The sequence below is a fragment of the Trichechus manatus genome, unplaced genomic scaffold, assembly GCF_000243295.1.
Source record: "Trichechus manatus latirostris isolate Lorelei unplaced genomic scaffold, TriManLat1.0 scaffold00033, whole genome shotgun sequence".
NCBI lineage: Eukaryota > Metazoa > Chordata > Mammalia > Sirenia > Trichechidae > Trichechus > Trichechus manatus.
Window position 1 is genome coordinate 9,209,686 of NW_004443969.1, and position 14,967 is coordinate 9,224,652.

Consider the following 14,967-nt stretch of genomic DNA (forward strand, 5'->3'; position numbering starts at 1 on the left):
GATTATTTGTCTTTTTGTTGTAGAGGTGTTGGATTTTCTTGTAGATTTTAGAGATTAGAACTTTGTCTGACTTGTAATGTCCAAAAATTTTTTCCCAATCTGCAGGTTCTCTTTTTACTCTTTTGGTGAAGTCTTTTGATGAGCATAATGGTTTAATTTTTAGAAGATCACAGTAATCTGGCTTATCTTCTGGAGTTTGTGTGTTGTTGGTTATGGTTTGTATCCTGTTAATGCCATGCATTAGGGCCTCTAGTGTTGATCCTATTTTTCTTCTATGAACTTTATAGTTGTTGACATTATATTTAGGTCTTTGATCCATTTTGAATTAGTTTTTGTGTATGGTGTGAGGTATGGGTCCTGTTTCATTTTTTTGCAGATGGCTATCCAGTTTTGCAAGCACCATTTGTTAAAAAGACTGTCTTTGCCCCATTTGATGGACTTTGGGCCCTTGTTGAAGATCAGGTGACCATAGGTGGATGGATTTACATCTGGGTTCTCAATTCTGTTCCATTGGTCAGTGTATCTGTAGTTGTACCAGTACCAGGCTGTTTTGACTACTGTAGCTGTATAGTAGGTTCTGAGGTCAGGTAGTGCGAGTCCTCTTACGTTATTCTTCAGTAGTGCTTTACTTATCTGGTGCCTCTTCCCTTTCCATATAAAGTTACTGATTAGTTTTTTCACCTCTTTAAAGAATGTTGATATTTGGATCGGCATTGCATTGTATTTGTAAATTGCTTTGGGTAGAATCGTCATTTTCACTATGTTGAGTCTACCTATCCATGAGCATGGTATGTTTTTATTCCATCTCTGATTTCTTCTATTACCCAGTTCTGTGTAAGCAGGGTGTTATTCAGTTTCCATGTAATTGATTTTTTTTTTCCTTGCTCTTCCTGTTGTTAATTTCTACCATGATGGTGTTATGGTAAGAGAAGATACTTTGTATTATCTCAGTGTTTTGGATCTTGGTGAAAATTGCTCTGTGGCCTAAGATGTGGTCTATTCTGGAGAACATTCCATGTGCATTGGAAAAGAATGTGTATTTTGCAGCTGTTGAGTATCGTGTTCTGTATCTGCCTGTGAGGTCAAGTTGGCTGATTGTGCCCTTTAGGTCTTCTGTATCTTTGTTGAGTTTCTTTCTAGATGTTCTCTCCTTTACCAAGAGTGGTGTGTCAAAGTCTCCTACTATTATTGTGGAACTGTCAATTCCTCTTTTCAATGCTGTTAGAGTTTGTTTTATGTATTTTGGAGCCTGTCATTGGGTGCGTAGATGTTTATTATGGTATATCTTCATGATGGATTGTCACCTTAATCAATGTATAGTGTCCTTTTTTGTCTTTTATGGCAGATTTTGTTTTAAAGTCTGTTTCATCTGAAATTAGTATTGCCACTCATGCTCCTTTTTGGTAGCTGTTTGCTTGATATATTTTTTTCCATCCTTTGATTTTTAATAGATTTACGTCTTTGTTTCTAAGGTGTATCTGTTGTAGAGACAGCATATTGATGGATCCTGTTTTTTTAAACCCATTCTGTCACTCTCCATCTCTTCATGGTGCGTTTAGGCCATTTACATTCAGTGTAATTGTTGATAGATGTGAATTTATTGCTGTCATTTTGTAGTGCTTTTTTTTTTGGAGTGCTGACATTTTCTTTGTTCTTCTTACTCTCCTGTGCTGAGTTCCTTTTGTTTGTGGATTTTTTTTTTTCATTTCCTTTGTTTTTGTAGCTTTTGTTTTTACTGAGAGTTTATGTTTTTCATCTTTATTTTGATGAGTAGGTTTGTTAACTTTCTTTGTGGTTACCTTGAAATTTACCCTTATTTTCCTAGGTACGTACTAGGGCCAACAGGGCAGACCGGGAATCAGTGCAAGGCAGGTTCCAGTAGGCTGTGCCTGTGCTGCTTGGGAGTGTGATGTTCAGCACATGGTGCAGCTAGCAAGGAAGGAGGAGGAGATTGTGATGTGTGGAGCTAAGATGCGTATACGAAAGAGGAGAGAGGAACAGGAGCCAAAAGCATACACACAAACCAACAAAAAAAGAGTGCTAAGGGAGCTTACTGTTGGAGTGGAAATATGAAAGACTGAGAAATGGAGAAAAACAAAAAGAAAAGAAAAAAGGTTAAAAAAATAATAAATAAAAATTAGAGGGAAAAAAAGAAAAGCCCCCAGGGACCCCACCAATGCGGCTGTTAGGACTGGGGAAGTTGCTCCCAGGCCATGAGGTAACCTGGCTAGAAGGGGTGGAGGTGTCACACAGGCCAGATACTCAGGAGACAGGAAGAGAACATAAGTATAGAGAGACAAGAAACTGGAAATGAAGAAAGACAAAAAGGGAAAAAGAGAGAGAAGAAAACAAAACAAAGAAACAAAAACAAAAACAAAAAGATTTAAAAAAAACAAGAAAAAATAAGTGCCACCAGGGATGTCACTGTGCGTCTGCGCATTGTGAGGGAGTAGCTCCCACGCCCCGCAGTACTGCCTGGCTAGAAGGGGCTCCCAAGCCGAGAAAAGAAAAAGAAAACAAACAAATCAAATTGGAACAAACAAAGCCCTCTGGGTCCCACCAGCGTGGCAGCACAGTCCAGGAAGCAGTTTCACGGTTGAGCAGTGTTTCGCAGCCTTTCAGGACGAAGCAAAGATGGCACACGGAGCCAGGTATTTGAGAGAAAGGAAGGGGATGTGGTGAGAGGTAAGGAAGAAGTCTAAAGAAGTGGAAAAAAGGAACACCAGCAGCCAACAAATGGCACTCAGGGAGCCGGCCAGCGCAGGTGGGTGGAATCCTAGTGGCACGGGGGTGAAGCTGGTGCTTCTTGGCCAAGAGACTGTGGATGCAAGAAGCAGAGGAGGCCGAGTGGGGGTGAAGAGTGTAGGTGGTGAGAAAGTGTATATCGCCAGTTACCGGTTGTTCTGTCTCCTGCTGGGAGCTCTGTGAAGCTGCTTTCTTGTACTCTCTGTCCGCTGATCCTCCACAGGAGTCCAAGATGGCAGATCTGTGCTGCATTAGCTGAAGGGGACTTCTGCATGTATCTCTCCTCGCTCTCTGTTCTCTGTCAGTTTCTTATTCCATTTGGTGCTTGGCTGAGTTCTTTATGTCTTCATTTGATGCATATGGTTTCAGGATTGACGTGTGACTCTATTTGACTTAGTTTTTCAGATCTTTGCTGTGGAGGGACGGCATGGTACTTCTGTGTATAACGCCATGTTGCCAGGAACTGATCCTTTTTTTGTTTGTTTATTTTTGTAGTTTAAGTGAAAGTTTACATTTCAAGTTAGTCTCTCATACAAAAATTTATACATACATTGTTACGTGACCCTAATTGCTCTTGTATACTGTGACAGCACACTCCTTTCCACCCCTGATTTCCCACGTCCATTCAACCAGCTCCTAATCCTCTCTGCCTTCTCATCTCACCTCCAGACAAAAGCTGCCCATTTAGTCTCATGTATCTACTTGACCTAAGAAGCATACTCTTCACGAATATCATTTTATTTCCCACAGTCCAGTCCAGTCTTTGTCTGAAGAGTTGGCCTGAGAGATTGTTTTAGTTCTCAGTTGACAGAGAGTCTGGGGGCTATGCTTTCTGGGGTTCCTCCAGTCTGAGACCATTAAGTCTGGTCTTTTTACTAGAATTTGAGTTCTGCACCCCACTTGTCTCCTGCTCCATCAGGGACAAATTATTGTGTTCCCTGTCAGGGTGGTCATTGTTGGTAGCCGGGCACCATCTAGTTCTTCTGGTCTCAGGTGATGAAGTCTCTGGTTTATGTGGCGTTTTCTGTCTCTTGGGCTAATACTTTCCTTGTAAACTTTGGTGTTCTTCATTCTCCTTTACTCCAGATGGTTGGGACCAATTGATGCATCTTAGATGGCTGCTTGCTAGCTTTTAAGACCCCAGCCACCACTCACCAAAGTAGGATGCAGAACATTTTCTTTATAAATTTTTTTATGCCAATTGACCTAGATGTCCCCTGAAAGCATGGTCCCCAGATCCCACCCCTGCTACTCTGTCCCTTGAAATGTTTGATTGGCAACCACAGATCTTTTTCTTGTCTACATAGTTTTGCTTTTTCCCGAATGTCATATAGTTGGAGTCATACAGTATATCGCTCTTCAGACCAGCTTTCTTCTCTTAGCAATATGCTTTTAAGATTCCTCCATGTTTTTTATAGCTTAATAGCTCATTTGTTTTTAGTGCTGGATAATACTCTGTTGTATGAATGTATCACAGTTTGTTTATATCCATACACCTATTGAAGGACATCTTGGTTGCTTACAGTTTTTGGCAATTCTGATCAAAGCTGCTGTAAACATTCATGTGTAAGTTTTTTGTGGATGTACATTTTTAACTCATTTGGGTAAATACCTAGTAGCATAATTGCTAGGTCAGATGATATGCTTATTTTTAGCTTTGTAAAAAAATGTGAGAATGCCTTCCAAAGTGACTGTACATTTTACATTCCCACCAGCAATGAATGAGAGTTTTTGTTGTTCCACATCCTCGCCAGCATTTGGTGTTGTCAGTGTTTTGGATGTTAGCCATTCTAATAGATGTGGTATTTCAATTGTTAAGAGCTTGGCTTCTAACCAAAAGGTCAGCAGTTCGAATCTACCAGCTGCTCCTTGGAAACCCTATGGGGCAGTTTTACTGTGTCCTATAGGGTCGCTATAAGTGAGAATCGACTTGACAGCAGTGAGGTTTTTTTGTTTTGTTTTGTTTTTAATTTGAAATCCTCTAATGACATATGTTGAGTATTTTTTCATATACTTTAATATTTATATTTCAGTAATGCAAATAATCAAAAGGATTTCATCCAGCAATAGATGGAATTGGAAAAGGAAACTTCTATTTTTAGCTTTACGCCAGTGGTTCTATATGCTACCTGAATGTTAAAATCACTTGGAGATTCTCGTTTAGCTGGGCTTCGGTGTTACCTAGTTATCAGTATTTTTTAAACCTCCTAGAATGTTGATAATGTGTGGTTAGGTTGAGAACTACTGCTTTATACTACTACTTGAAGAGAAGTGCTCAAATAAATGGAAAAAAAACCACTATTATTTATGCTTTACCATATTTCCCTCCTTTTCAATAATGTGTTCATTTTGTAATTGGAAGAAAACAGTAACTTTTTAAAAATGGAAGATTATATTTTTACATGGTATAGGCTAAGATGTGAAATTTGATTCTTGTAGCGAGTAAATCCTGAAAATGTCTGTTTGAATGCTGTATAGAAAACATCTTTGTCCACTAAGGCAGAGAGCTTACCTGGATCTATCAATCTGAGCTTACCTGTGCAGTGAGGAAATAAATTTCACCAAGAACTCAGTGTGGAGACTGCTGTACACACAGAGGTAATGGGGAATAGCTTTTGGTTAGGATAGTATACTTCTTCAGATTGTTAGACTAAATCACAGTGTCATGCAGTTATATAATAATGTACTAGATAATATGCTGGTTATTTTTCATCACTTCTGGAATATATGGGGCTCATGAATACTAAAAAAAAAGGCAATTCCTTAGATATTTATTAAGGATGTAGGCACTGTTAAATACTGGGCTAAAGAGATGAGTAGAACATGGTCTTTGTACTTCACATCTAATAAGGGAAGAAACATGTAAATGAATTATTAAAATAAGATGCTATCCTAGTAATGTGAACAAGAAAGACCACTAGGAAGTAATTGCTAACTGCCTGAAGTTAATCAAAACAGATTTTATGTAGGATTAACATTTAGATTGAGTCTTAAAGAACGAATTAGAAGTATGCTAAAAGAATAAAGTGGAAAACAGGAAGACTAGCCTCTGTACAGGTGTGAAAGAGAAAGCACACATCTGGGAAAGTACAAGTCGTTGGGCATAATTGGAACACAGGGTAGTTGGAAGGTAGCTATGGAAGCTAAAACTGTAAAGCATTAGGGCCAAATCTGTGAGCTTTGTATTTCTACTGAAGTGGGTATGCAGCACTCTTGGGGGTGCTGGTGATGAGTCATTTGTGTATTATAACTTTTAATTATATTACATTTACATCCATTTTTTAAATTTGTGTTTGAGTATAATATGTATAATCTATTAGGACAGTAATACATACTTTATGAATAAAAATATACATATATGGAGGTATAAACTCAAATTTTTACCAATAGAATACATGATGAAAAATATCTAGAGACCACTATTATGGATTAAGGGAAGCTACTGAAGGGTTTTAAAGAAGAGAGAAACAATATCACATATGCATTTTAGGAAGATAAGAGATAAGGAGACCCGTGGAAAGATATTGTCAAGGGCTTCACTAATGCAGTGATCTTCATCTTGCTGAGGCCTTGGACCATCCAGTGCTCCAGCTCAATATATAGCTTAGATACTTAAAGTTTATTGAGTAGATTGAGAGAAAAGTGGAAAGAATTATGTCCAAAGTATGATCATGTTTAATACCATATTTGTCTTGCAAAATCGTCATTATTTGCTTTTCTTTTGGAAAAAGAACAACTTCTCTATCTCCTCATTTTTCTCTGACGTTATATATATTTTTGTCCTATTTCCTTATCCTCCTCTTAATGCTATCTTACTGATTTTTTTCTTTGAGTTATAGTTTACATAAAGTAAAATGTACAGAACTCAAGTATACAGTTTGGTTTGATAAATTTATGGACCATGTTATCACTATCCAAATCAAGATACAGAACTTTTTTTTCTTTTTAATGTACTTTAGATGAAGGTTTGCAGAGCAAATTAGTTTCTCACTAAACAATTAATACACGTATTGTTTTATGACACTGGTTGCCAACCCTACAACATGTAAGTACTTTCCCCTTCTTGGCCTTGGGTTCCCCATTACTAGCTTTCCTGTCCCCTCCTGTCTTTCATCCTTGCCCCTGGGCTGGTGTGACCATTTAGTCTCGTTTTGTTTTATGGACCTGTCTAATCTTTGGCTGATTGGTGAACCTCAGGAGTGAGTTCAGTACTGAGTTAAAAGGGTGTCCAGGAGCCATATTCTCGGGTTTCTCCAGTCTCTCAGACCTGTAAGTCTGGTCTTTTCTTGTGAGTTAGAATTTTGTTCTACGTTTTTCTCCAGCTCTGTCTGGGACCCTCTATTGTGATCCCTGTTAGAACAGTCAGTGGTGGTAGCTGGGCACCATCTAGTTGTGCTGGATTCAGTCTGGTGGAGACTGTGGTAGTTGTGGTCCATTAGTCCTTTGGACTGATCTTTCCCTTGTGTCTTTGGTTTTCTTCATTCTCCCTTGCTCCAGATGGGGTAGACTAGTGTAGTATCTTAGATGACCACTCAGAAGCTTTTAAGACCCCAGAGGCTACCTACCAAAGTAGGATGTAGAACATTTTTTTCATAAATTGTGTTATGCCAGTTGAGCTAGATGTCCCCTGAGATCTTGGTCCCCAGCCCTCAGGCCAGTAATTTGGTCCCTCAGGGAGTTTGAATGTGTCTATGAAGTTTCCATGACCTTGCTTTGGTCAAGTTGTGCTGACTTCTCCAGTACTGTGTACTGTCTTACCCTTCAGTAAATTTCTTGCTTTATTGTCTAGTCAGTGTTTTTCCTTTCCCACCTCTCCTCTCCCTAGTAACCATCAAAGACTGTTTCTTTCTGTTTGTAAACCTTTTCTTGAATTTTTATAATAGTGGTCTCATACAGTATTTATCCTTTTGTGAGTGACTTATTGCTCAGCATATTGCCTTCCAGATTCATCCATGTTGTAAGATGCTTCACAGATTCATCATTGTTCTTTATTGTTGCTTAGTGTTCCATTGTGTGTAGGTACCATAGTTTGTTTATTCATCATCTGTTTGTGGGTGCTTAGTTGTTTCCATCTTTTTGCTATTGTGAATAATACTGCAGTGAACATGGGTGTGCATATGTCTATTCGTGTGACGGCTGTTGTTTCTCTAGGATATATTCCTAGGAGTGGGATTGTTGGATCATAATGGTATTTCTATTTCTAGCTTTTCAAGAAAGTTCCATATCGATTTCCAAAATGGTTATACCATTTTACATTCTCACCAGCAGTGCATAAGAGTTCCAGTCTCCCTGCAGCCTCTCCAATATTTCTTATTTTCTGTTTTTTTGATTCGTGCCAGTAATGTTGGAGTGAGATGGTATCTTATTGTGGTTTTGATTTGTATTTTCTAATGGCTAGTGATTGTGAGCATGTCCTCATGTGTCTGTTAGCCGCCTGAATGTCTTCTTTGGTGAAGTATCTGTTCATAACCTTTGCCCGTTTTTTAATTGGATTATTTGTCTTTCTGTTGTAAAAGTGTTGGATTTTCCTGTAGATTTTAGAGATTAGACCTTTGTTGGATTTGTCATAGCCAAAATTTTTTTCCCAGTCTGTAGGCTCTCTTTTTACTCTTTCGTGAAATCTGTTGATGAGCATATGTGTTTAATTTTTAGAAGATCCCAGTTATCTAGCATATCTTCTAATGTTTGTGTATTATTAGTTATGGTTTGTATTCTATTTATGCCATGTATTAGGGTCTCTAGGGTTGACCCTATTTTTTCTTCTATGAGCTTTATAGGTTTTGGTTTTTTATTTAAGTCTTTGATGTATTTTGAATTAGTTTTTGTGTGTGGTGTGAAGTATGGGTCCTGTTTCATTTTTTTAAAGATGGACATCCAGTTTTGCTAGCACCATTTGTTAAAAAGACTGTCTTTTCCCTATTTAATGGACTTTGAGCCTTTGTTGAGGATCACGTGACCATAGGCAGATAGGTTTAGTTTTGGGTTCTCGATTCTGTTCCATTGGTCAGTGTGTCTGTCATTGTACCGGTATCAGGCTGTTTTGACTACCGTAGCTGTATAGTGGGTTCTGAGGTCAGGTAGTGTAAGTCCTCCTACTTTATTCTTCTTCAGTAGTGCTTTACTTAGCCAGGGCCTCTTTCCTATCCATATAAAGTTAATGATTAGTTTTTCCATCTCTTTAAAGAATGTTGTTGGTGTTTTGATCAGGATTGCATTGTATTTGTGGATTACTTTGGGTAGAATTGACATTTTTCACAATGTTGAGTCTTCCTGTCCACGAGCATGGTATGTTTTTCCATTTATGTAGGTCTTATTTGGTTTCTTGCAGTAGTATTTTGTAGTTTTCTTTTACCTCCCTGACCTTCCTGGTTAGATTTATTCCTAAGTATTTTATTTTTGGGGGTCTATTATAAGTGGTATTGTTTTCCCAATTTCCTTTTGGTGGTTCTCTTTATTGGTATATAGTACTCCAACAAGATACGGAACATTTTCATCATCCCGGAAAGATTCCTCGTTTCTCTCTCCAGTCAGTCCCAGAGGTAGCCATGGTTCTTATTTCTTTCACTGTATATTAGTTTTGTCTGTTCTTGAACTCCATAAATAGCATCATACAGTATGCACTCTGTGTCTGACTTTTTCTGCTCAAAGTAATGTTTTTGAAATTCGTTCGTGCTACACGTATCAGTAGTTAGTTTGTTTATCATATGGATATACCACAATATGTTTATCCTTTTTTCTAGTTGATGGGTATTTAAATTGTCTCCTTTTTTTTTGCTATTGTGAATAGATCTGCTGTGAACGTATGCTTTGATTTTTCTTGTGTGTATTTTTAGGAGTGGAATTGCTAACTTTTAGGACAGATACATGTTCAATATTTTAGAAACTGCCAAACTGTTTTCCAAAGTGGTTGTACCATTTTATTGTCCTGGCAGTGTATGAGATTTCTGCTTCGTTCCACATCCTCTCTGATACTTGGTTTTGTCTGATTTTTGTTTTTAACCATTCTGTTGGGTGTGAAGTGGTATCTCATTGTGTTTGGTTTAATTTACGTTTCACTGATGACTGCTGATAGTTCATTATTTAGTAATTCATCACAATTACTGTTTATTTCTCATTCATATCTTCTTTTGCTCATTTCAAAAAAATTGGATAGTTTAGTTTTTTAATATCCTCATATATCACACTTATGAGTCCTGTGTCAGATATATGTATTTTGAGTACTTCCTGCAGTTCATGGCTTCCCTATTCAGTTTCTTAATTGTAACTTTTGATGAGCATAAGTTTTTTTATTTTGATGAAATTCATTTTCTCATTTTTTAATTTTATGGTTACTGTCTTTTCTGTCCCGTTTAAGGGATCCTTGTCTACCCAAGTTGTAAAGATAATCTTCTGTGTTTTCTTCCATGTGAGTATCTAATTGTTCTAGGACCATTTGTTGAAAAGGCCATCCTTTCTTTCATTGAAATGCCTTGGCACCTCTGTTTTAAAATCAAGTGACCATACAAGCATGAATCTATTTCTGTACTCTCTACTGTTTGGTTGATCTGTTTGTCTTTATGCCAGTCCTACACTGCCTTAATTACTGTAGACTTATAATAAGTCTTGAAATCAGGTAGTGTAATTTATTCATCAAAATTCTTTTAGCTATTTTAGGACTTTGGATTACATATTAATTTTAGAATCAGCCTGTCAGTTTCTACAAAATGACTTCTGAGATTTTGATTGGGATTGTGTTGAATTTACAGATCAGTTTGGGGATAATTGACATCTCAATAGTCTTATATTTTCCAGTCTATGAACCTAATATATCTATTATGTCTTTCATTTCTCTCAGCAGTGAAGTTTTGAGGTTTGCTTAGGTAGTATTCTTACTCATCTATCATTAGGTTTATTCCTAAATATTTGATTTTTTTAATGTTAAAAATTTTTTAAATTTTACTTTCTGATTGTTTAGTGTTAATAGATAAAAATACAGATGATTTTTATATATTGACCTTCAATTCCACAACCTCACCAGTTAGTTTTAGTAGCTTGTAGATTCCTTTGGGTATTCTATGTACATAATCAGGTCAGCTGCAACAGACAGTTTTAGTTTTTTCCAATCTATATGCCTATTTCTTTTTATTGTCTTACTGCACAGACTGGGACCCTTAGAGATTATTTTTGATGAATTACTAGAATAATTTTGATGAACTAGAGTTCTCATTTCTGGTTCTAATAGTAAATATATACCATACTGGGATTTGGCATAAATGACAATATCATAATACAATTGAAGGAGGGAGGTTAGAGTGTTATTTTTCAATTGAGCTAAATTACCTTGAAAAGCCTGTTTTGGAGACAGAATTAGGATGTTTTGTCTTTATTGAAGACAGCCAAATCCTTGAGATACCTGTTGGTAAGGTTGACAGTAGTACCCGGAATCTAGGATTAGGCTCAGACAGTGTTTCGTTGTATCATTAAAATAATATTTCAGCTTTACTGCAAGCTTGAGAAGGGGACTTATGTCTCATTATCTGGACTTTTCCTCTTTCCATATTTTAGCCATATTTGCTTTATGATGTGCATTCCTCCTAGCAAATCAAGTTCTTATGTATATCATTAAATTATTTATGGCAGCTTAAGACTTCGGGTGTGGGCTATATATACCTTAATTTAACACAAGTTAACCTTACTTTAAGGAAAACCCACATACAAAAATCATGGTTTATTATATGTATCATACATGGTGATTCTTCTCCTAATAAAAGGATTGATGTTTGATGTAGTTGCATAAGATATCCAGTGTTCTTGTTAGTTGCTGTCAAGTCAGTTCCGACACATGGTAACCCCATGTGTTACCAAGTAGAGTGCTGCATAGAGTTTTCTTGGCTGTAATCATAATGGAGTCAGATCACCAGGCTTTTTTTCTGCGGGACCATTGGGTGGATTTGAACTGCCAGTCTTTAGGTTAACAGTTGAGTGCAAACCGTTTGCGCAACTTAGGGCTTTTACTGTTGCTATCGAGTTGATTCCAACTCATAGAGACCGTATAGGACAGAGTAGAACTATCCCATAGGGTTTCCCAGGAGCGGCTGGTGGATTTGAACTGCTGACCTTTTGGTTAGCAGCTGAGCTGTTAACCACTGCACCACCAGGCTCTTAGAACATTTAAAATATGATTTAACTTAGTTCAGAATTGTATATAAATTGTCAGGAACATATATAAAACATTTGAGTGTTATGCATTGTATACATCTATGAAAATTTTTTTTTAAATTCGGTAATTTATGGAATCATTGCTTACATATTTTCTATCTAATTTGGAACTATCTCTGTGCTTGACAAGTTGTTTGGTTGGTATTTCCGGCTTCATAGTGGTACTATGCTATAATGATTGTTTACCTTTCCAGTGTAAAGAATAGCTTTGGGAAAAAAATTCTCCTTTACAGTTATGTTGTATAAGTAAAGGGCTCTTTGGAACTCTTAATTAAAATATTTTTTTTATTTAAGAAGTTCTGTTTAAATGAAAAGATATGCATGCCAAAGCTTGATACAGAGCTTGAAGAAACCAGTTAAAGTAGTGGTGATATCACTTCATTTAAATTGATTGTACAGACTGCTTCCTTATGAAGCATTTACTGATGTTCAGCAATACTCTGTGCTATAATATATAGTGATGTTATCAGATTTGAAACTTTTATAAGAAAAGTGTATTTTACTGGCATGTATTTTTCCAAATGTTTGAAATTTAATAATTGTGAAATACTATGATTAAATGTAATTTTCAGTTAAAAAAACAATAGAGATTCTGCTATTGGTAGAGGTTTTATTTGCATGTGGAGAAGCATAGAATTAATTTTACATTCATGGTTTTATATGCAGATTAATCTCACAGAAAAATTATTTGAAAATTACAATTTTTTAAGTCACTTAATGGCTACTTTTTTAGGGGAATTTTCTATTTAAAGGAATCCTGTGATCAGTAATTTTTAAATAATTTCCTCTTGGTTTTATTCACATATTTACATATATATTTTTTCTGTATTATGTAGAAGATAGCTGCTATAGGATAAAACTTTAACGGGCAGAAAAAGGGAAAAGTTCCTGTGGTTAATAAACATAATGGTAACTGTTCAATACTTTAAGGCTGATGCTCTTTCATTTTATTTTTAAATATAGGGTATATTTACTTCTGGCACATGGGAAGAAAAGTCAGATGAAATTGCCTTTGCTGACTTCAAGTTCTCAGTCACTCATCATTATCTTGTACAAGAGTCCAGTGATAAAGAAGGAAAGGAAGAATTATTAGAAGGTAAATTTTTACTACATATTTTTTAACTCCTGACTTTTAAGAGTGCTTATAATTTTGAATCATGAATTTAATTCTCTTAATTCAGCAGTATCCTCTGGAAATGTTTTACATATGCAGAGTTGTTTCACCACATCTGAAGTAGAGTATAATCTTTTTAAAGAGTTACAGTATTATTCACTTTTTTTTTTAAATTTTTTTTAATTGTACTTTAGATGAAGGTTTACAGAACAAATAGTTTGTCATTAAACAGTCAGTACACATATTGTTTTAGGACATTGCTTAACAATTCTATGACATGTCAACACTCTCTGTTCTTGACCTTGGAGGACTTCTTTTCTTTTTGGTGGAAATATACGTAGCCAAAGATACACCATTTCAAAAATTTCTATATACGGTGTTATTTACTTTAATATTAATTAACTCGACACATATTTATTGAGTATGTAACGTATGCTAAAGGTCCCTGGGTGGTGCAGACAGTTTGCTCTTGGCTACTAACTGTAAGGTTGGCGGTTTGAATCTACCTGGTGGCACCATGGAAGAAAGGCCTGGTGGTCTACCTCTGTAAGATTACAGCCTTTGAAAACTCTATGGAGTGCAGTTCTACTGTGACACATATGGGGTCGCCATGAGTTGGAATTGACTCTACAGCAAGGGTTTTTAAAAGATATATGCTAAGTACTCTTCTAAGCCCTGTTAAACCTATGAGTTAATAACCTAAGAAACTTAACATTCCAGTAGGAGAGATAAGATCTATAGGTAAATAACAGTAATAAAAGGTAGAAAGTGATAAATGCATTCCAAAGTACAGATAAAGTTCTGTTGGAGAAAAGATTACTTTTAATTGTGGGAGACACAGAGGTGTTGTGGAGAATGAGGCACTTGAGCTGAACCTTGAAGGAATAAAAAGTATATATACATAATTAGTCTCTTAATCAGCTACATGTGTTGTATTCTGTATATACCCCAGTCTTTGGAGGCAAACTAAGTGAATTAAAATTCTAGTTTTTCTACTTACTAGCTGATTGACTTTTCTAAGCCTGAATTTTCTCATTTGTGAAATGAAGTAATAATACTTAGAGGATTAATGTGAAGATTTAATGAGATATTATACATAATGCCCCATCCGAGTACCTGGCCTATGCTAGGTACTCAAAGCTAGCCCTAGATATAAATCTTTAAACAATTGCAAAGGTACTTACAGTTGTTAATAGATCAAATTACCTAAAATCATCTCATCTTTTCATATACTAGTGTGTAACAGTAAGTGAGCAAGGTATTGAATAAATACGTATATTTTGGAGCTATCAGTAAAATACCTTTCTGTATTCACTCAGAAAATAAATATGTAGAATATGTGTTAATATTGTTCTGGTCAAAACAGATTATCAGACTTCCGGGCAACATGGTGCTATAGTCAGAAGCACCACACCGTCCCTCTGCAGCAAAGATCAGAAAAACTAAGTCAAACAGAGTCACACGTCAATCCTGAAACCCTAAGTATCAAATGAAGAGATAAAGAACTCAGCCAAGTACTGAATGGAATAAGAAACTGACTGAGAACAGCGAGCGAGGAGAGATACGTGCAGAGGTCCCCTGTCAGCTACCGCAGCACAGATCCACCATCTAGGACTCCTATCAGAGATCAACGAACAGGGGTATAAGAAAGCAGCTTCACGAAGCTTCTAGCAGGAGACAGAACAACCGGTAATTGGCCATATACGCTTTCCCACCCCCTACCCTTCTTCACCCCCACATAGCCTCTTCTGCTTCCTGCAGCCGCAGTCTCTTGGCCGGGAAGCACCCCAGTGTTGCTTGGATTCCACCTGCCCGCACTGGCCGGCTCCCTGAGTGCCTTTTGTTGGCTGCTGGTATTGCTTTTTTCTGCTTCTTTAGATTTCTACCTTACCTCTTACTACCTCTTTCTC

At 36.7% G+C, this 14,967-nt stretch overlaps 1 protein-coding gene across 2 annotated transcripts in view; it reads left to right on the plus strand.

Annotated features, from left to right (window-relative positions):
* The window catches only part of RAB3GAP1 (RAB3 GTPase activating protein catalytic subunit 1), a 95,617-nt gene that overhangs the window by 21,941 nt on the left and 58,709 nt on the right, over positions 1-14,967 (plus strand). The window contains exons 1-2 of one of the 2 annotated variants that reach the window (XM_023730196.1): positions 4,651-5,343; positions 12,907-13,039. Coding sequence is in view for 1 of the 2 variants with exons in the window: in XM_004375087.2 (XP_004375144.1) it covers positions 12,907-13,039 (133 nt within the window). In the remaining variant the exon portion in view is untranslated. Of the gene's footprint in view, positions 1-4,650; positions 5,344-12,906; positions 13,040-14,967 lie in introns of those variants that run through there. The other variant, XM_004375087.2, reaches the window with a different exon arrangement.